This window comes from Anarhichas minor, unplaced genomic scaffold, assembly GCF_050575085.1.
Source record: "Anarhichas minor isolate MPS153535 unplaced genomic scaffold, ASM5057508v1 ptg000058l, whole genome shotgun sequence".
NCBI classification, from domain to species: Eukaryota; Metazoa; Chordata; class Actinopteri; order Perciformes; family Anarhichadidae; genus Anarhichas; species Anarhichas minor.
In genome coordinates this window covers 7,003,961-7,025,003 of record NW_027466504.1, presented here as the reverse complement: position 1 = coordinate 7,025,003, position 21,043 = coordinate 7,003,961, and the positions used below count along the sequence as shown (strand labels likewise).

Sequence of the window (21,043 nt, the reverse complement as noted above, 5' to 3'; positions counted from 1 at the left end):
GTAAACACTAACAGTCAAGGAAGCTGGATCTGTCTCCTTTTGAAGACGATGTTTGACCACAGTTGTCCCACATTCGCAGATAGACAAATACAGTTGGATTACCTTTGAACCACTGCTGTAGATGGAGCATTGTTAAAATGTAGCTCTTTCTATTATACTTTGGTGTTGTGGTTCTGATAAGAGAAGTACAACCAACTTTATTAATGACTTCCAAGGTGAAGCCTGCAAATGTTCCCATGGTAGATATTTATATGATGTGTTGTCAATAATCCATTCATCCAAGTGAGATACTGTTCAGACAACTTCAGGCCCATTACGAGGCCATGTTGCATCCACCAGGTTTGCCAAAGGTGAGCTGAAGCTCCGGTTTTGGCAGTCGGATGACGTGGCTGAAGGTTGCGGACGATGCGCCGACAGAGTTTCTTTATTCACCGTCTGATCCATCGCGTTCCCCTGTGACTGGAGGATGGGAGTCATGTGACTCGAGTCGGCCAATCCAATGTTCGTGCGATGTGCGCTCGTGAAGCGCTTACGCCATATGCGTACGAGAGCATCCCTAAAATTGCCTCTGTCATACAACCAGGAAGAAGGTGGGATAGCCGTACAAAGCTAACATCCCCAATCTTTCTGTATACTTTCTCCGAAAAATAATGGGCTCTTCCAGGTGGAAGGTAGCAGCGGCTGCTTTTCTCGCTCTAGTGGGCTCTTTATTACCTGTCGACGCAGATGAGCATGAACACACGGTAAGACGGCGCTATGAGAGGCCGATTGAAAAGAGAGAGCCTTGAAAATAATGGACGTTTGTGCTCGGTGTGACATGCTAGCTGTAGCTGCGACGGCTAGCTGCACTCAAGAAAACAGCATTACAGACACGACATAGTGCATGGCTCGGTCCGTTGGGTTGTTTATCGATACTTGGTGAACTATTTAACAGATAAGCATTCATTTTGCGTGCTAACTTGTCACCACTTATCGGCCTAAGTGCTTATGGCTAACGTTGTTAGCCTGTTAGCACGTCTTCCACACTGGTCTTCACAAGCTTTCCTTGAGCACCAGCGGAAACTACTGCGCTCAAGTCAGGCTAGCTAGCTAGCGTTAGTTAGTCAGTTAACGCTAGCTTGTTAGTTAGTTGTTCAACAAAATTAAAACTACTTTCGTAATGAATTTGTAGTCAACCCAGACAAACAGGATGTTCTTGAAGTGATGACTGCGGTGGTGTTAACGTCACACCAGCCAACGTTACATTATGCAGACGCACCGGTTAAACGTCGGGGCCTCTCGGTATTTCTTCTGTCTTCTCGCTTTTATCAGACTCTGGTGCCCGAGTTACAGATGATTAACAAGTTAATAAGGTGTATTACATTGTCTTCTTCGCATAGTGCAGCTGACTCAGGTGTTAACGTAGTGGAAAATGATATTGAATTGAACTTCTTTGCGTGTAAGCAAACAAGGGTTACGTGTGATAGCGTACATTTTTTATATTTGCATGGATTTGAATGTAGTGGCTGATTAGTTTCAGTGTAAATGTGATGATAAGTCATCTTCATTTAACCTGTGTCTGAATCAAATGCATCTGTAACGTTAGCTGTTTAGTTAGTAATAGGAGGGTGAACATGTATTGCCAGTTATTTTTAAGTAACTTTCTTGCAAAATGTCCAATGGCTAGAATATGAACCCAGCAGGACTAGAAGAACTGGTTTTGCTTTCCCGGATTTCACATTCTTTCCCCCCCCCCCCCCACTTGCAGTACACAGATAAGGAGGAGGTAGTTTTATGGATGAACACAGTGGGGCCTTACCACAACCGACAGGAGACCTACAAGTACTTCTCTTTGCCCTTCTGCGCGGGCTCCAAGAAGACCATCAGTCATTACCATGAAACACTAGGAGAGGCTCTGCAGGGAGTGGAGCTTGAATTCAGCGGCCTCGACATCAAGTTCAAAGGTAACCTTCTGTTCGGACCTTCACTTGTTGAGTACATGTGAGCTGATGGCAGCATTGAAATTATAATTTGTCACTCGTCTCTGCATCTGTTATTGTTTTCCCACACCTCACTTTCTAACATTAAAAAAAACGTGTTTATTTATGATCCCTGCAGATGAAGTCATGCAGACAACATACTGTGAAATTGACCTGGATAAAGCCAAACGGGATGCCTTTGTCTATGCCATAAAGAATCACTACTGGTACCAGATGTACATAGACGACCTGCCCATCTGGGGTAAGTGATACTTTATTTATTTAAAACAGACCTTGAGAGACTTCTAAGAAGTTGGGGGGTACTGAACACGTGCCTGTGTTCTGAGTTGTCCTGTGAATTGGAGTATCACTGCAGTGTTTTCTGATTCAGTCCATCTGTGTCTTCCTTTCTGTCCTTTCCTTTCTATGTGCTTATTAGCTCATCAGCCTCTTAGTAAAGTTTATCAGTGACACTGTTTATTTTGCTTATCAGTGTGTTTATCTTGGCACTAGAGAAGTTAAACCAGTTCTTATGCAGGGTTGGTTACTGTCCATTCATCCCCGGCCAATTTGCTAGGGGTGTAACAATACACTGATATAGTGTATGACATGGCTTACTGAAAGGCACTCGACTCCGTATGTGTGGTGACTCTTTAGGAGTTCAGCATGTTTTTTTTGCAGCGCTCTTGTTGATTAGCTGCTGTCTTCAGTTACTGTCATCTCGTCTGGTTGTTGTTATGTTGTAGAGAGCTGTCTATATTTTCATGTATGCTGCTGAGAAACTGTTTTAATAATGGAATCGCACCTATGTTTTTATCAACTGAAATGCTAGCATTACTTAAAAATGTGATTGTGATGCAAATTGAAGGGCACTTGTTATCTACACTCTACTGGTAATGTGTTGTTATATGAATGCAGATATAACAAATCAAAACTTTTGTGACTAATTACAGCCCTTCAACTTATTTGGTGCATTTACATGTAGAAAAGAGCTTTTGACGTCAACTCCGACTGTGAGGTGCTCCATTGTTCTTTACTCAAAAGCCTATTAATGAGCCACTGTCGTTACAGACTCTTTTAATGCTGTAACAAGTTGTCCGTGTGTGTGTGTGTGTGTGATCACTGACATACGTGGTACAGTGGGGCCGCTCCTACAGTTGCTTAAGCATAATGTTGTTGGTAGTGGGTGGGGCGCCGGCATTTGCTGAGACAATTCTCCACGTTTGTGTCGTACATACTCATGCCTTAATCACAATGAATAAATATAGACTTTAACCTCATGTCCGGTTTGCCGGCGTGGTTACAGAGCCGGTGCGCTTATCATGTCTGAAACAATGATGTTTGGTCGGGGTTATTCCACACAAAGCCTGGAGCAGCAGATCTGTAGTTAATCACATGAACTACAGTGTCTCAAGTTCGATTCAGCTCACCTGCCCAAGTTTGGTAAACTAGACTAAAAACAATGCCGGCTTTAATCAGAAACTGTGTGGTACTCACTAAGTGTGACATGTGGTCTAGATTAATATTGAAATTATTTGTTGTGTTTCCATGCAGTGGAGAAACGGAAGGATAAATGTGCGGTACGCAGTGTGCAGACCTAGAATAACGGGCAGCCCGTCGGGAGTATATTCAGAGCGACTGCATCAACGTGATTAGCTCAGAGTCGGAGATTGTTTACGGTGGCCAGCAGGGACAAACTCTGTTAACAGCTGAAGCCTAAAGACTGAACGCTACAGATGATTGTTACAAAGTTAATGAGCAGTGTAGCAACTAGCAAGTGACCTTTCTTTGGCTTTTACACAGCCTGATTATTAGTTTTCTACAACCAGAGGCTCATTGTTTACACCTTTCTGTTTGACCACTTTTTTAATGAGCAGTTCTCTAATTCAATGTTTGTCAATTTCTTAAAGGTATCGTTGGTGAGGCGGATGAAAACGGAGAAGATCATTACCTGTGGACGTACAAGAAACTGGAGATCGGCTTCAACGGCAACCGAATTGTTGACGTTAATCTGACCAGTGAAGGCAAAGTCCGACTTGTGCCAAACACAAGAATTGCAATGTCCTACTCTGTGAGTACTGAATGGTCCACTCGTTGGTGCTTTGTGTGCGCTCACGCCTCGTAGTCTCATGGGGTTCTGCTCATGTAAACATGTAAACCTTTCCCACCAACAGGTGAAGTGGAAGAAGTCAGATGTGAAGTTTGAAGACCGATTTGACAAGTACCTTGATCCGTCCTTCTTTCAGCACAGGGTGAGCTGAATATTATGCGTCTGGTGTTCAGAGGTTTGTGCCAGTGTTTTGTTGTAACGGCACAGTTGCGTATGACCTTTCAGAAGGTACGAGTTGAGCTTCGTATTTTGGGAAATAAAATGTAATTGACCGGTCTGGTGACTATTTGACTGTACCTGCCATTGGGGCTGAACTCCAGCTGGGCTCTCTTTTAAAAGGAAGTTTGTAATCCACACCAGCTGCTACAGCCAGAGGATGAAAACGTGTGTTTCCTGCCCCGACTTGTACAGTCAATCTGAGGGCTTGGATGTTACAAACCAGCGTTTATGTGATTTAAATATCCTTAGTAATGCATTTAGCAAGTTTTTACTTCAAATGTTTTCACACAACACAATAGTTCATTTGATTTTTGAGGCTTTTAATATTTGATGTAATAACATGTAATATCATTTATGGTTACTAACTAGAATAACTCTGGATTTTATTCATTCTGCTTTTAGATTCACTGGTTCTCCATCTTCAACTCCTTCATGATGGTCATTTTCTTGGTGGGTCTGGTGTCCATGATTTTGATGCGAACACTCAGAAAGGATTACGCCAGATACAGCAAAGAGGAGGAAATGGATGACATGGTACGTGTTTTATTGACTCAGCAGTTTGCGCTAGAGCAGGTTTTGTCATCATTATTTTCTTAAAATGTTAGTGAATGGAGGGTTTTGCCTTTTAATTCTGTTTCAAGTCTTTTTCCCTCCGGTTTCTTTTGTGCTTGAGTTCAAGTGATGGACGGTGTGAGTTTATTTTGTGCAACAACTTTTTTAAATTTTTTAAAATGTCTTCTTGTTTTCCTTTTCCTCGCTGTGCACCATCAGGACAGAGACCTGGGAGATGAATACGGGTGGAAGCAGGTACACGGTGATGTTTTTCGGCCGTCAAGCCATCCGCTGATCTTCTCTTCGCTCATCGGCTCCGGCTGCCAGATCTTCTCCGTCTCCTTCATCGTCATCGTCGTTGCTATGGTGGAGGACCTGTACACAGAGTGAGTGGTTGGCGTTTAACTGCCTGGTTTTAACTTATTGTTGTAACTGTGGGTTTAGGGTCAGCTACCAGCTTCCATTTCCAATCCAAATCGTAAAAAAGGTAGATTTGTTGAGCTCTGAGTCTATTGATGATTACCTTATCAAATGTTTTTCATTCTCCTCCCTCGAAAAACACAGAATTATTGGGTCTTTATAGGTAATGCTTTTATGACGCCTACGTGTATGAAGAGTCCTGTTCATGTGTTTTTCTTTGGGTAATGTCTGGTGAAATCTAAGTTCTCTATTGAATTGTAGGTTAAAACATATGATTAGACGTCGGTGTAGGAAAACACGATGACCATGAAATAAGAGTTTCAGGGGAATAAAGCCCAAACACTGACGGTGTACCGGACGTCACAGGGCTCCACTCACTTCATTTCTCTCTGCAGGAGAGGATCCATGCTGAGCACAGCCATTTTCGTGTACGCTGCTACCTCCCCTGTCAATGGCTACTTCGGAGGAAGCTTGTATGCAAAACAAGGAGGTAATAAAAAAAAAATCGCAGTCCATATATCTCATTCTCTCTTCTCTGTATATGGGCGACTGGCTTTATTTCCTTTCAAAATCGTAAATGTCTCACACGATGCTGTTTGATTTGTCTGAATATTACAGGCAGAAGATGGATCAAGCAAATGTTCATCGGGGCCTTCCTGATCCCAGCCATGGTGTGCGGGACTGCCTTCTTCATCAACTTCATCGCTATCTACTACCACGCCTCCAGAGCCATCCCATTTGGCACCATGGTGGGTTTGCCACAGTCGCACATCCCTAAAAACCACAGAATTATGAAGAACATCGTCTTGAGTCAACAGCGGTGTGGCTGCGCTGCACTGTGGTGGAAGTTATGTGATGTAGAGTTCATCAGTCGTGGAGCTGATAGACGGCTGAAGTCATAAGAATAGTGTAGAAAGTATTCGGTCACGCGTGTTCACGCTGCATCTCACATGCTGCAGGTTTTTGAAAAATATTTTTTATGGCTCAGGCCAGAAAACTATGCTACGCCTCATCTGAAGAACATTCAAATCAGATCACAGCCTATAAAACACATTCCACATGACGCTGACTCGATGCAGTTTCTCAGTTCTGATGAGTTTATTTCTGCATTAAGTGCCAACATTTCCAAACGGAACAGTAAAAAGGAAAAAAGGTGAATGCTTTCCAGAGAAACTCGTCACTTACTTAATTGCAAACAGCTGTTTTGGGGCTCGACACTCAACAGTTATGTGTCTGTCAGTGCAATATAACATCAATCTTAAGTGTCGAGTAACCATCTTGAAGTCAAATCACGAAAAAGCCGAGTTCAAACTGCATCAGTCAAGCGTGTTATTTTAACAGACGGGAACAGACCTGGGGCAGTTGTAGATTTTTCCGATAAAACCTAAAAGTCTTCTTTTAATAACCATAAGCCTGGATATATTTGTTATTCATCTGATTCTATGAGCACTAGTGTTTGGGCATTTGTATCAGGTTTTGGAGATTATCTGTCAATCTTACCTTACACGACAGCTGGATTCTCGGGATGTCAAGAAATCAAGCGACAATCGCAGGATTACGTATCACACAAAATCCACCACGTCAGGCGTCCAGTAATGCGTTTCAGCGGCGTGTGTGTGTGTGTGTGTGTGTGTGTGTGTGTGTGTGTGTGTGTGTGTGTGTGTGTGTGTGTGTGTGTGTGTGTGTGTGTGTGTGTGTGTGTGTGTGTGTGTGTGTGTGTGTGTGTGTGTGTGTGTGTGTGTGTGTGTGTGTGTGTGCGCGTGTGAGACACAGAGCGGCGACTGTTCGTTCTAAACAACAATGGCGGCTCCAAAAGAGGTTAGCATAGATAATGCTATAGCATGATTTATATCAGAAGTGGGGAGTATTTCTTCATTGAAGGAAGAGCAAAGATCGCCACTGATGGCTTTTCTCGATGGAAAAGATCTTTTGATTGACAGCGAGAGTTTGATTGACAGGTGGTTCATCACCTGCAGATGATTCTTCTGTGTAACAAACCATCTGGCGGGTCAGGTTAGAGATCCAGCACCTCTTAAAACGATTCCAACAGTGTATTAAATGCCATTGAGCTTAAAGGAAACATTCACCGGGACATGGTCAAAGGACAATTGAGATAAACGAGGGGGGGCTCTGAAATCGCCCTGGAAGTTGAACCAGCCAATAGCATATTAATCCTGTTTGTTTTGTGCAGGTTGCTGTCTGCAGTATCTGCTTCTTTGTCATTCTGCCGCTGAACCTCGTGGGAACAATTCTCGGGAGGAATCTGTCCGGCCAGCCAAACTTCCCCTGCCGAGTGAACGCCGTGCCGCGACCCATCCCCGAGAAGAAATGGTAAGTGTGGCTCGACACAGGCAGGGTCAGTTTAGTCTCCCAGCGTGGTACATGTTTAGCAATTTGTCTGGAGCAGAGTCGGAGACAGTTGAAGTCCTCATAGTACATGTACAAAAATGTCACAAATAACCAGAAGCGAATATAACGTCTTAAAGTTGCTTATTTTCTTTTATCAAAAGGATATTAATTCACAATGATGTGGAACAGAGAAAAAAACAGAAATAACCAGCTAATTTAGGTGCTTTTTACAAGATGAATGAATTGAATACGTACTTAATGTGTATTTAGTAATCATCTTGTGTACTACTGTGCAGCATCTGTGCATCCAAACATGGCATCCAGTGTGTTTATCGTAGTGGAAACCGTGTAATGACTGATGGAAGTTGTTCTTAAAGCATGAAACGAATACTAAGTGTTGTAGGGCCTGTGTTCCAGTGTTGCACAAGTGGAAAATGGCATTGCTGTCTCCACAAACTCTTTGGGGAATGAAAAACATCAAAGCAATAGACTGAGTGTATTAACATTTGCCAAGCTGCCAAGCTCTGTGGGCAGCTGCCAACAGGAAATGGTAGATGTGACTTTAGGCCATCGTCAGACTTTGCTAGAATTTCTGATCTGCGTCTCCTTTTTCCTTCTCAGAACGCAATAAGTCATGTACACTGTGCCTGCAGGGGGGGGGTGGATGTGACCAGTTGTGTACAGAGTTCAGTGTGTACAGTCACATTCATATGTTGAACCTTGTGTGTCAGGTTCATGGAGCCAGCCGTCATCGTCTGCCTCGGAGGAATCCTTCCATTCGGCTCCATCTTCATTGAAATGTAAGTCCGGGCTGTAATACTGAGGGCTTTGTTCGCTGTGAGAGGATCTTTGCAGCCGCTGACACGTTTTATGTCCTCGTTGGTCTTCAGGTACTTCATCTTCACGTCCTTTTGGGCCTACAAAATCTACTATGTGTACGGCTTCATGATGCTGGTCCTGGTTATCCTGTGCATCGTGACCGTGTGTGTGACCATCGTGTGTACGTACTTCCTGCTCAACGCTGAGGACTACAGATGGTGAGTGTGTTCACGTGTTGTCCTTATTCTTGACACTGACTTTTCCAGCACAGAGAAGGCAACGTACAAGTGTAACCTGGGGACCTTCAGTGATTTGTAATAATTACGGAGGATTTCTGAATCATATGGTCCCCTGGGAATACTTCCTGTGTGAAGAAGGCCGTATAGCTTAGTGGTGTAAAAGAGTCTCTATGTCTCTGTTCACCTGCCTCAGTCCCTAAACATTCAGAGTTATTAATAAAAGTGACTTATGCTTCTGGTAAAATCTGTGTTGATTCACCTTCTCTGTTCTAGGCAGTGGACCAGCTTCCTCTCTGCAGCATCCACTGCTGTTTATGTTTACATGTACTCCTTTTACTACTACTTCTTCAAAACTAAGTAAGTTTTTAGACTTTGTTAACCACATACCTACACAAGTCTCATAATGGGCAACAAATCTAAAACTCATAGAATATAGAACTCTATTGCTTTGCTGACATGCTGCATTCTCCCTGTTGTATTTCAGGATGTACGGCCTGTTCCAAACGTCCTTCTACTTTGGCTACATGGCCGTGTTCAGCACTTCCCTAGGAATCATGTGTGGTGAGTCCCGCTGCTACTTGTTTGAATGCTGTAGGACCATCCTGAACTAAAGAGACTCACGGCTTCATGAAAAAATGCGTAGTTGCAGTACCAGATACTTGGAGTATACTGTCAGAACTTCGTTAGACGTCATTCAGTAGAGTTTCTAGTGAATGTGAAACAAATAAATGTGACTAATTAGCAAAGAGGCAGAGCTCTTGAATAAGTTGTTGCCGTTTCCTAAAGAGTGGGCCTCATGCAGAGACGTTTAAGTATCCATATCTCTCAGGACCAGTGTGTACGATGGAGTGTTATCTGGCGCTGAGGTTGCAGATTGCAACCAACTGAAAACCAGTCCCTTTCAAAGAGTACAGAGGAGCCTACGGTGGCCTGAGTGTGTATTCACCAAAGTGATAAATACAACTGTTGGGCTGTCGAGTTCCCAAAGGTTAAAAAGAAGAGCTTCACACGGCAGGGCTTCAAGTCAGACGGCAACAGACGGAACAAAAGTAAGCGTTAACAGTCACAGGGGACCCGAAACAACGATGTGTCTTTAGAGCAGCGTCCTGCTGGGAGAGAGCGGAGGAAGGGTTTGACCTGAAGTCGGATGCTAAAGCGAAGCAGCCCATGATTTGGATGGGAGGTGATCAAAGGGACAGTCGTGGAGAAAGATGTAAGAATATTACACAGCAGGTGGTGTTAACCTGTCAGAAGATAGATAGATATGTACTTTATTCATCCCCAGGGGGAAATTTGTATGTTACAGCAGCAAGACATACCAAGAAGCAAAGTAACAGAGTAACCAAAAATATTAAGTATTAAAAAATGCACAATATATAGTAGGACAAATTAAATATCAGAATATAGAGGATAAAACAACAAAAATGCACAGTATATACAATGCAGGCTCATCCCCCGGACAGCAACTTGCAAACACTGAACAGAATATTAATTTTCTTTTAGTTTATTTCAGTGACATATTCCAACTCGCAGAAATTCATTCAGATTAAGTTGTATTAAGACTTCATGACTCCTGCAACCGGCCACAGACGGAAATTCTAAATAGGAATGAATAATACGAGTTCACGTAGGAACAAATCTGTGTGCGAACCACACTGGTTCTTCTGCTCCAAGTGCAGTGAAGCAGCGTTCCCTCTGCAGCTGAAAGCCAAACTAATCCTTCAGCGTGAAGAGTAATCAGTCGAGGCTGGAACCTCGCTCCTTATGTGGAGCTTCCTCTATCCGCACTAGCTCCTACAGGATGCCTTCTGGGTCTGTCGGGGGTCTGGTGCTCATTTTGCGGACAAAGGATGTGCTTTCTCTTGCTCAAACCTTTTATTGGATACCTTCACCAGTAATCATTTTATCCTGTGATGGATTCACCTGCTACATGAGAGTAGAGGGATAACTTGCAGCCACCTAAAAGAAACTGACCGACCATATTTGTTTTCCAGGTGCCGTGGGATACGTGGGAACAAGTGCCTTTGTGAGGAAGATCTACACAAATGTGAAAATTGACTAAAAGGCAAAGTAGCAACACGGGGATCTAAATGGATTTGCCTACGAGTATCCTGAAGGACGGCAGGCACAAGTCATTCTTTATTACTTTTCTTTCCTGCGAAGAGATTGTGAGAATCTCACTTTGTACAATGTATTTTTTTCCCTTTTTTTCCGAATGAATTTCAACGCAGCGTCTAAGAACAAGAGCAAATCTGCGGAAGAGATATCAAACACAAGGTTCTGTTGTTATCAGTTGCTTTCAGACAGACATTAGGGCAACGTTTAAAAGGCTGACGTGGCTTCTCTTTTCCGACCCAGTCCCACCTGAGACCAGAGAACATAAATGTTTATCGATGGAATAGTGTAGCTCTCTTCAGTGAAGAGGCCTAAGTGTATTGAAAGCCTTTGTTCTACTGGGTCAGAATATTGGAGAGTTGGGTTCATGCCCACGTTCTGACCTGATTTCTATTTTGTATTCTTGAACTCACACGAAATATCGTTAGTCCACAGTACATTCGTTTGTTTCTGATTTACTTCCACTGCAAAAAAAATCTCACGCAAGAACCATTCCCCCGTTTTGACGATTCTAAATTCCCTATTACAGTAGCAATCCATCCAGATGTTGAGGGAGGTTTTAGTCCTGCTGTAGTTTACTGTGCAGACGAGAACAGAGGGACTGATCAGCGGTCGAGGTACAGTAAGAACCGATTTTTAAATGGATGTTGGATGTGATCCAATTTCCCCGTTTAGTTGGGGTTTTCTTAATGTTTGGGTTTGAATGAAGTCTACTTGTAAAGATAATATATGGATGGGTGGGAGTGTATATAACCTCAATGTACCTTTAGATGTAGATCCCAAATGTATTTTCGTTGTACAGATTTACTACAGGGTGTTTTTTTTTTTTTTTTAATGAATCATTTAGTTATAAACAAACAAAAAAAATGTATTTTTTCTTTTCTTTGTTTGGTGCTTGGGATGGGGCTGGTAGCGCTGTTACATCTTGCCTGAAATTGCATGAAGTTTTCACCAAACCATCTGCTCATCAAATTCCACTTCAGTCAGCGCTGTCGGTTTGTTTTTTCAGTCTCAAAATGTAAAAGGTACATTTTTGACGACTAGTAAGCCTGCTTATGGACTCTCTTCTTTTGATTTTATATATTATTTAAAGCTTTAAAAGGCTCTACATCTTCTGGTAAGCCATTTTCCTCATGTTCTTTCAGTTGCCTAACCTAAATCATAATTTGTGAATGTCAGTAGGAATGAGGCCATTGCATTGTTTCTGCAAACATACTGTACAAAGTGAAGTTTATGTCCACTTAAAAACTAGATGTTTTCATAACCACACAGTGCTGCGGAGTGTTTCAAACGCTTTTCTCCATTTTGTGTAAATACAGTATGTACCCTACTTGTATGAGAAGTGGCAATGCCTTTTTATTTTTTTCTTCTTATTTCTAGTTTCCCCCCCACTGAAGTTGATTTTGGCACCTCATGTTGTGTACCAATGTCTGATTAGACATTTTGAACCTGCATAATAACTTGCTGTAAAAAGAGAAAATAAACATGTTTATGTACAGGGGTTATTAAGTGTGGTTTTGATCTTGAAGATAAATATTTTGAACTGAATTATTACATCATGTTCCGTGTACGTGGGCAGAATGGGGTGTGTGGGGGGGGGCATTGTTATTACGGGCACAAATCCTCACCTGAGGTAGAACAAAACACAATTCATTTTGATGATGATGGTTGCAATAAAAAAATATTGAATGCAGAAAAATGATGGTATTTAATAGTTCAGAACAAAAGCACTCGAGAGATGATGCTACTTAATTTCATGTTTAAACCGTTTGCTCTGATTTAGTTCAAATATACACCAATGGTGTCCTGCTAGCTGCCAGACACCAAAGCAAAATCTGTGCGTTAAAAGAGTTGCATTACTTGTAGTATATGATGGTATGTTGGCACAGTTCAGGCCATCACATAAACATTAACGGGGGTGCAGTAAAGCTACATGTGAGTAAAATTAATTTATTTTGTGTTAAGATATAAAAGATTATGCAAAAACTGTCTTCATGACTTTCATACTTTTGGAGATAGAACAATAAAATTGTAACTACAATACTAACCAAGTGCGCAAAGGGTAATCTACACATTTATTACACTCACACGATACTCTACTCATTATTTTGGTTGCTGTCCAAACAGCACAGATCTCCATCATACTAGAATGGGGTAAATGTCGTGATATTGAATTGTGCGTGGCCTCAGAGATCAGCACTGTTGCATACATGCCCAGTCAGCAACACCATTTATAAGCAACACGTAGACAGAGCTAACGGCTAACGGCTCCTGTTAACGCGGGTAAATGGATAGCGAACATCGAAGACATTCATTGTTGGATTTGTTGAAAATAAGCTCCAACGGCAATTTAAAGTGAGTTTCTACACCGCAGCATTAGTAATGCTAAAAAATTGTAATGTACGTTGTCATCGCTGCCCTCAGCGGGTATTCATTTGACACCCATCTGTGCCACCGCCTCAACAAACACGTGGTTGCGGTATCCGTATCCCAATGTCAGTACAGCTAGTTAGCATCTGTTTGGGGTGAATAATCAAACAGCCCAGCAGCAAAATTCACCCGAGTGATGCAAGGTGAAAACTAGATTATTGTATTAAGGAACATGGCGTTACGTTTTGATTTTGTTACGTTTCCAACTGTTTTGTTAAAGGAAATTAACAACACTTGAGGATGAGAACTTAGCGAAAGCAAAGCACACAGGCTCTCGATCATCGGGAACCTGTACTACGAAGCAGCATTTGGGTTTAGCGAGATAATTTGAGTTAAACTGGGTTTTCAGCCCGACTGCAGAGGTTCACTTCTTGCCTTGGTAGGTATCACCATGGTAACTTATTGTGGAGCAGGTCATGTTCGAGAGAAGAGATCAACTCGTAGACAAAAGCACCACCTACCGACCAATCAAAGCGGAGTGCACGGTCGTTATAATAGTTGCATAATATTACACAAATATGAAGAAGATGGTCATACTCCGGGCTAAAAGCAACACACTCTGAACTGTTTATTACAGAAAAGGACAGTTGGTAAAGAATCACTGAGAGAAAGACGCTTGAATGTGTAAATTAACAGGCTTGTGATAAAGCAGCTCAGCCGCCTCCGGGACGAGAGCTGAGACAAAATATTGTTTCCATACTTTGATATTCTTTTCAGATTAGAATGCCATGAAACTTTCATAAAATACTATGCCATAAATATGTCGTAAGAAATATAGTATAGTATGCTATGAAAGAGTTATACAAATGTCATGAAAATATAGTATTTTATGCAATAAAAGAGTACTAGTGTATAATATATACAACTTATTTAAAAATACCAATTTTTAGTCAGTCAAAAATTTCTAAAAAAAATATATGTCAGCAAAAATATCCTAGTATTGTATGTCATAGAAAAGTAATTGTAAATGCAATAAAGAAGTAATAGTACTATGACTTTTTATTACATTTTTTAACAAATACTTTACTATGATTTTTTTTCGACATGCTATATTATGACTTTTTTAGGCCTAAAATAATTAAATGTCACGTGTCCTTACTGTAAATTACGCCCTTTCATGTGTTTTACAGTCACATTGAATACAGTTCATCCATTATCTGGATCAATCAAAACAAAGAGCTGCCATTTACAAAGAATTGATTTATTAGTTCATTCAGCTGTAAATGAGTAAATAAAATGTATAAACTATACACTAATAGTGTAAATATATTTCTAGATGTACGAGTTGTGAACTTCTTCTTCAGTTGACTTTTTCAAAGTACTCCTTGGATCCTTCTGGGGTTGGTTTGATCTGAAAAGCAAACAGACAGAATAAACTACTAAAACTACTTCCACTTCCAGAATACTGAACAGCAACGCTTCATTCTCAGTACTGAACTGGTTGAAAAGGACATACCAGTAGTGTTTGTCAGATCAGAGGTTGAAAGAACTCACCGTTGGGGACTTGGGGGTCCAGCTGGCCGGACACACCTCACCGTGGGTCTCCACAAACTGGAACGCCTTAACCAAACGAAGCGTCTCTTCAACACAACGACCGACTGGAAGGTCGTTCACACTCATGTGTCTCACCAAACCGTTTGGATCAATGAGAAACAGGCCCCTGAAGGACAATAACGTATGAAAATCAGCAATTAACAAGCATCTTTCTAAACAACAGTTATGAAGTTATCTACAGTAAATAAATAAAGGTAAAACAGACAAAAACAGACTATTTCAGTATCAACGGCGTGGATGTGAGTATTATTACACTGACATTCACCAAATGCTGTCGGTAAGTATACGTGGCCAACACTTTTACGCAAACAGTCCTGATACAACATTATGATACCTTATAAGTACATACCAAGACTATCTAAAGGTCTATCAACAGCAGTGGCAGATGAAAGTGAGTCAAGTATGACGGCAAATCAACGTCGAAACCTGCGGGTGTGTAGAAGTCCCGGGCGTGTAGAGGTCCCGCGTGTGGATCTCATTTGTGCTCGAGGATTTTCACATAGCTTTGCCTTCATAGTAAACCACAATAATCCACAGACTGTATATAAGAAGTGGAAGTAGTCATCGTGACGTCTCACATCGGTTTGTGGAATGATGTTTTGAAGCCTCGAGATTGGCAATTTCGCCATCTTGGATTACGGCTGTTGGCTTTTTGCAACCGGTGAACAGAAGTTACCATATCTGGAATGCAGAGGAGTGACGTACAGATGCCGTATACGGCTCTGGTAGCGGCAGCAGTGAGCCCGCCCTAAAGCATACTCTGCGTTATGGTCCATAACTTACTAAATGAACATCATGCTGTATGGAAGAAGACTTGAAACTAGAGATTGAGACGATAAACTCATGTTCACAATGTTTACTGAGGTAATAAAACAAGTGAGAAGTGGTGTCATTTTCTCATAGACTTCTATACAATCGGACTTCGTTTTGTAAAATAGTGCCGTTTCCATGTCCTGTAATGTTAGTTGTGAATAGCTCACGTAGAGCACATCATGAACGTACCTAAGTGCAATGCCTGGACCCTCCAGCAGCACCCCATAGTCTCTAGAGATCTGTTTGGTGAGGTCAGACAGGAGGGGAATGTGGATGTGGCCCAAGCCTCCAGTCTGAGAAAACAGCATGAAACAACACCTGTTAGATCAACACTGACACTACTGCTGCTCATACCGTTGACCATAACGTGTTTCAGACATACAGTATCCGCAGGGCAGTCATTTACTAAAGACACATCAAAGGATGAATTAAAAAAAAAAAAAAAGTAAGAGATGAACTTTGCACCATGGGTTTGTTATAAATATTTAAATCAGGTAGAGAACCTTGCGAGGCGTGTTGATCCATGCCAGGTGGGTGAAGTGAGAGTCCACAGACACGCCCACCACCTCACAGTTGATGTCGTGGAACTCACTGGCCTTGTCGCTGAATGAGATGATCTCCGTTGGACACACAAAGGTGCTGCAATAAGGGAAATAAAAGGCTCTGTGAGTGAAACATTTACCGACCCGATCACAATCTGCTCATCCGCAGAGGACGGATGAGCATTTGAATTATTTTCATTCAACAGAGCCTGTGTCACCAGACCAAAACTCTACTGGTCATCAGTTGAGGTATTTAAGAATCTTAGATTACTCAATGTGCATTTCAATCAGAGGTAGGGAGAGCCGTCATGTTGTTGTCTTTGTGCACGTCACAAATACTCACAAATCCAGTGGATAGAAGAAGAGGACCAGGTATTTGCCCTTGAAATCAGCGAGGCTCATCTCCTTGAACTCCCCGTTGTGGACAGCTGTGGCCTTGAAGGCCGGAGCAGGCTGAGTGACAGCAGGGCTCCACCAGGAAGGGCCTGATATAGTGAGCACAAACGCCGTTCATGCATGCATACGACCAAGGTTACTCTAGACCTCTATGGACAGTCTCACTTTACTGCTAAAGGGAAGATAACTTGAATGGAACATGGGAGCTATTTACAGGGACGTTGAAAAGGTTGTGAGATGCAAACAACATGACCCACTGCACAATCTATGTAAACTGCATCATACCTTCAGTAGAATTAAATTATGATGAATATGATTATATAATATCAACTACAAACACCATCGACCAAAACTTGTGTTGTGTATGTTAAGTGTTTTCAGTTCATTGCTCTAAACCTCAATCTGAATATTTTACATGTGATATAGTTGCTTGATTGCAACACAAAATATATGTATAATATTGTGATGTTATGGCTCAGCTATATCTGAGGTTGAACTTTTACAACCACATCCAGATCTGCCAACTATTTTCTCAGTTAACAAATAATCCCATGGTCTAATAAATACCATTATCAAAATTGTTACAGATTATTATCTAAATCAACCAATTCATTGTTCACAAAATTCAACTGTATATTGTCCGACGTTGGTTTTGTACGTACTGGTAGAGAAACAGGTGCTCTGGAGTGACGGAGCGGTGAGGATTCTTCCATGTTGACCGGCTGCTGTGACTTTTAATCCTCCTGCTGCAACCTTTGCCTTCAAAATAAAAGACACCAATTCAAAGGTCTTAAACACACAGTATGTAATATCTGCTGCTTGGTGTCTCTTCATCAAAACAACAACAGATGAACTTTGATGATGTCATGAAGTAGCTGGGGATCATGGGAGTTGTCTTCATTGTTCAACAACCACCATTAGCAATAAAAATCTATCTGACGTGACTCAGGCAGAAATAGTGCGGACGAGGTGATAAAGTTTTAATCACGTTACATCATTTCATTCTATTGCAACGTTAGCCAACGCAATGTTCACTTACTAACTAAAGCCTCATTGATCCTCGTGCAGAGCACACAACAGTTTTACTTCTGCAGGTCTGACTGTCACGCCAACGTGAACTAACTTCAGGCAAGAAAAGTCATACTTTTTATTTTAAATATGTTCAAGAAAATAATAAGAAAAGGGTAAAAAATTGTCAAAAAAATAGAATAAAACTGAAGCTGCACTGGGTTTAAAAATCACCCTCGGAGCTCTTGTGACCTCCACCCAAAACGTTACATCACAGCAGGTGGTTTTCCATTTGCTGGGCAGAATACCTGCTGTGACTAATTACTGTTACTAACAGCAGTGAAGACAAGCACACTACTGTAGTCTGCAAGTGTGATGTGGCTCTCATGCTGTAGAGTAAAAGATAAAGACAGTGGGTGTGAAGAAAATACATAAAATGACACTGTTTCTGTTGAGGGTTGACAGGTCAGTCAACTAGCGTGCTCTCTTTCTAGAAGTTAATTATGATTTCTTTCATTTGAAGATAATAATTTTAGTTCATCATTGAGCTAACATTGTGTTTTAAAAAGATCACTTACTTAGCGGGCATTTTCGACTGGTCATAGCAGGAAAAGCGTAGGTGTTAAGAGCAACAGAGCCAACCTGCAGTTTTCCTTATGACAGAAAGACATGCCTACTGAAGGAGGACGCACACATGCCATGGAGGCTTTATTTCACATGTTAAAGCAGACATGGTACAGTTAGAATTAAAACTATTACTCATGGTGGCATTCCATTTACTTTCAAGGATATATTTAATCATAAAAGCATCAACAGAAACATATTAGATGCATGTGTGCTGCTCACTACCCGGCATGGCTTACTGCAGGCATGTCCAAAGTCCGGCCCGCGGGCCAATCACGGCCCGAGGTCAGATTTTATATGGCCTTCTCTCTTAAAATGCATTATTTATTTATGTTTGCTAATGTTTGCCTGGCTCGTAACACTGAAGAGCTATCATCAGATACTAAGAGACAACTTGATTTTTTTCATTACCCTGTTTCAAGTGTGTTGAACTTAAATGTGAGACAACTTTTCATTACCCTCACTAAGTCATATTTAAGATTGTCTTGAGGTGAGAATATTGATCGGTTTCTATGTAATTAGCTTTTAGATGGCTTGTTCTTTGTGTTATCTGACTTTCAAGATGTGAAAGAAAGGCAGAATAGTTGTTGAGATGTGTTCACACATGAATGCTTACATTTGGTTACATTGCTATTTGCTGTCATTGAAAACAAAATGATTAAATAACAATGTATGTATAGGCTACTTGTATTGTTTAAAATAATGTCAGCAGGGACTGTTGACCCTTGGGCATTTTCACATTATCAAATCTGGCCCTCTTTGAAAAAAGTTTGGACACCCCTGTGGTAAAATAACAATGTCAGGAAGTAAAGTGACATTTTTTTATCAACCTGACAAAATTACATTCTTGTGGGAAGAAAAGAAAAGAAAAGGCAACACTGTAACTTCTTTACATTCCAATAGAATGTAAATAAGTTACATTGTATCAGAATGTAGCTTCTTTACATTCTAATAGAATGTAAAGAAGTTACATTGTATCAGAATGTAGCTTCTTTACATTCTAATAGAATGTAAAGAAGTTACAGTGTATAGAATGGTTCTATTGAAGTTATTCCTTTTTAAAATGTTTTAGACGAGTCACTAATCACTTTAAAATAGTGATTATAGCTGCTTACATTTGGTTACATTGCTATTTGCCGTCATTGAAAATAAAATGATTAAATAACAATGTATGTATAGGCTACTTGTATTGTTTAAAATAATGTCAGCAGGGACTGTTGGCCCTTGGGCATTTTCACATTATCAAATCTGGCCCTCTTTGAAAGAAGTTTGGACACCCCTGGCTTACTGTAACGTTTCAATAGAACCAAACCTGCCATTTTTGGAGGGTAACAGTGCCATCTACTGACGGTTTGGTGGAAGTGTTCAAAATAAGTGCTAAACCTGCACAGAACACTACACAGTGAATAAGATTCAGAACACAAAATGCAGTATATGTCAGACACAAAGGTAGTAGGCACTAACACCAAACACCAGATGTGTGTCAACATCAGTGATGTTAGTGGATGGCAGGCTGTAAAGGTTCTCTTAATGTACAAGGATCATTAACTAACTTCACTTTTATAATATATTACTCCTCGAAAGCTCCTCTTTATATGGGCATTTGTCTTTGGCGTGTACTTTATACATTTCTGATGATGAGCGATTGACAGATAAATAGACCAAAGCTACCGTAGCTAAGTGGGCTATCCTCCAGAAAAGGCGATGCAGCCGTGATTTCCATTATGTGTGATCTTTTTTTTTTTTTTTTAAGTATTGTAATTTCATGTTTGGATTTTCCTTTTTTTATGGTTAATTGTTAACATAAAGTGTTGCCTTTAATCCTTTCTTAAATAATTTCTTTTTTCAATTCTATTTCATATAATCCTCTATAATGTATTTGGGCAGAGTTCTTATATGCATCGTTTAAGTATAAAATCAATAAACTGATTTTTACAAAACAAGAACAGAAACAGCAGTAATTAATGTCATTAATTAACTGGTGATTTGCCCACTATGACAGTACAATGTGCAGTGAGGTCCATTGTATGAAGTGATAACAATGTAATTTGAAACAGCAGATTAAAAAAAATCCTAAAACTATAGGTATTTTACACTGTTATGAATTAATAAGATTAATATACCATAAGTGAGTAAACTACCAGGCAAAGCTACTTTCTGTTGTTTTGTCAGCAGTTTAGACGGAAACCCTTACAAATAGCCTGAATCACTAATGAATGATAACCGTATTGGTCCAAAACAGCGGCCGCGGACCAGAGGTTTGTCACCACAGTGTCAGTTGGTCCTGTGGATTAAATGTGCGACACACAGGACGCGACAGCGCCTCGGTGCAGAGGTGGATTATTCATCATTACCCGCTATCGACACGAGTTAATTACTGATAACGAAACACCAAGTTAAGGAGAAAGCGTGTCGGTGTCAAACGTTATGCTGCATGAAGTTACACTTACAGAGGTCCTGAGCAGTCTTCCGATGGTGGCAGCCATTTTGGTTTGTGTCAGAGGGGGCAGGTTTACCAGGTCATTGCGTCATTTACGCACGCGCTCGACGCAAACCTGTCCTCTGGAAAAAAATATATATTTTAGTATATACTAGCAAAGTGTAAAATGACTCACGTGTGTGATATTCTGCACCAAAACAGTAGTCAAAGACAGTTACTGGTACAAATGTTGCCTTAAAAACAAAATAAACGAAGTTATCATGCTGCCTTCAGGTGCTTGGGAGCTCCTCGGGTGATAAGAAATATGTTTGAATCAAAATTGAAGTATGGAGAAAAAACACGTTCATTTTGCGAGCAATTGAAAAATAACATGCTGACAATTATATCTCGAACATCTCGAGTCTTTTTAATATGTTTAGTTAATTATTTTTCTCTAAATCAACTAAAAGCTGACC

General features: G+C 40.9%; 2 protein-coding genes across 2 annotated transcripts; one reads left to right on the top strand and one right to left on the bottom strand.

The window, feature by feature from the left end:
* Positions 1–544: 544 nt before the first annotated feature.
* Positions 545–12,282, top strand: tm9sf3 (transmembrane 9 superfamily member 3). The gene is made up of 15 exons (XM_076077234.1): positions 545–743; positions 1,748–1,943; positions 2,098–2,220; positions 3,869–4,029; positions 4,133–4,210; positions 4,690–4,821; positions 5,059–5,225; positions 5,655–5,749; positions 5,878–6,008; positions 7,451–7,590; positions 8,340–8,408; positions 8,499–8,645; positions 8,940–9,023; positions 9,151–9,227; positions 10,661–12,282. Exons 1-15 carry the CDS (start codon positions 651–653, stop codon positions 10,726–10,728), a joined length of 1,761 nt encoding a protein of 586 aa, XP_075933349.1. The 5' UTR covers positions 545–650; the 3' UTR covers positions 10,729–12,282.
* A 2,109-nt stretch (positions 12,283–14,391) lies between these two features.
* On the bottom strand, positions 14,392–20,714 carry prdx3 (peroxiredoxin 3). Its single transcript, XM_076077239.1, has 7 exons — positions 20,599–20,714; positions 17,179–17,275; positions 16,464–16,605; positions 16,082–16,217; positions 15,768–15,871; positions 14,706–14,871; positions 14,392–14,562 (listed from the first exon to the last, which is right to left on the bottom strand). Exons 1-7 carry the CDS (start codon positions 20,632–20,634, stop codon positions 14,512–14,514), a joined length of 732 nt encoding a protein of 243 aa, XP_075933354.1. The 5' UTR covers positions 20,635–20,714; the 3' UTR covers positions 14,392–14,511.
* Positions 20,715–21,043: the final 329 nt, after the last annotated feature.

Excerpts from the sequence above, each read along its gene's own strand:
- tm9sf3 (XM_076077234.1), top strand. The coding sequence starts at position 651 with ATGGGCTCTTCCAGGTGGAAGGTAGCAGCGGCTGCTTTTCTCGCTCTA. Across the intron at positions 4,030-4,132 it reads GAATTGCAATGTCCTACTCT|GTGAAGTGGAAGAAGTCAGA; the intron begins GTGAGTACTGAA and ends TCCCACCAACAG. Across the intron at positions 9,024-9,150 it reads TACTACTTCTTCAAAACTAA|GATGTACGGCCTGTTCCAAA; the intron begins GTAAGTTTTTAG and ends GTTGTATTTCAG.
- prdx3 (XM_076077239.1), bottom strand. The coding sequence starts at position 20,634 with ATGGCTGCCACCATCGGAAGACTGCTCAGGACCTCT. Across the intron at positions 14,872-15,767 it reads GGTCCAGGCATTGCACTTAG|GGGCCTGTTTCTCATTGATC; the intron begins GTACGTTCATGA and ends ATTGTCCTTCAG. Across the intron at positions 14,563-14,705 it reads GGACCCCCAAGTCCCCAACG|ATCAAACCAACCCCAGAAGG; the intron begins GTGAGTTCTTTC and ends TTTGCTTTTCAG.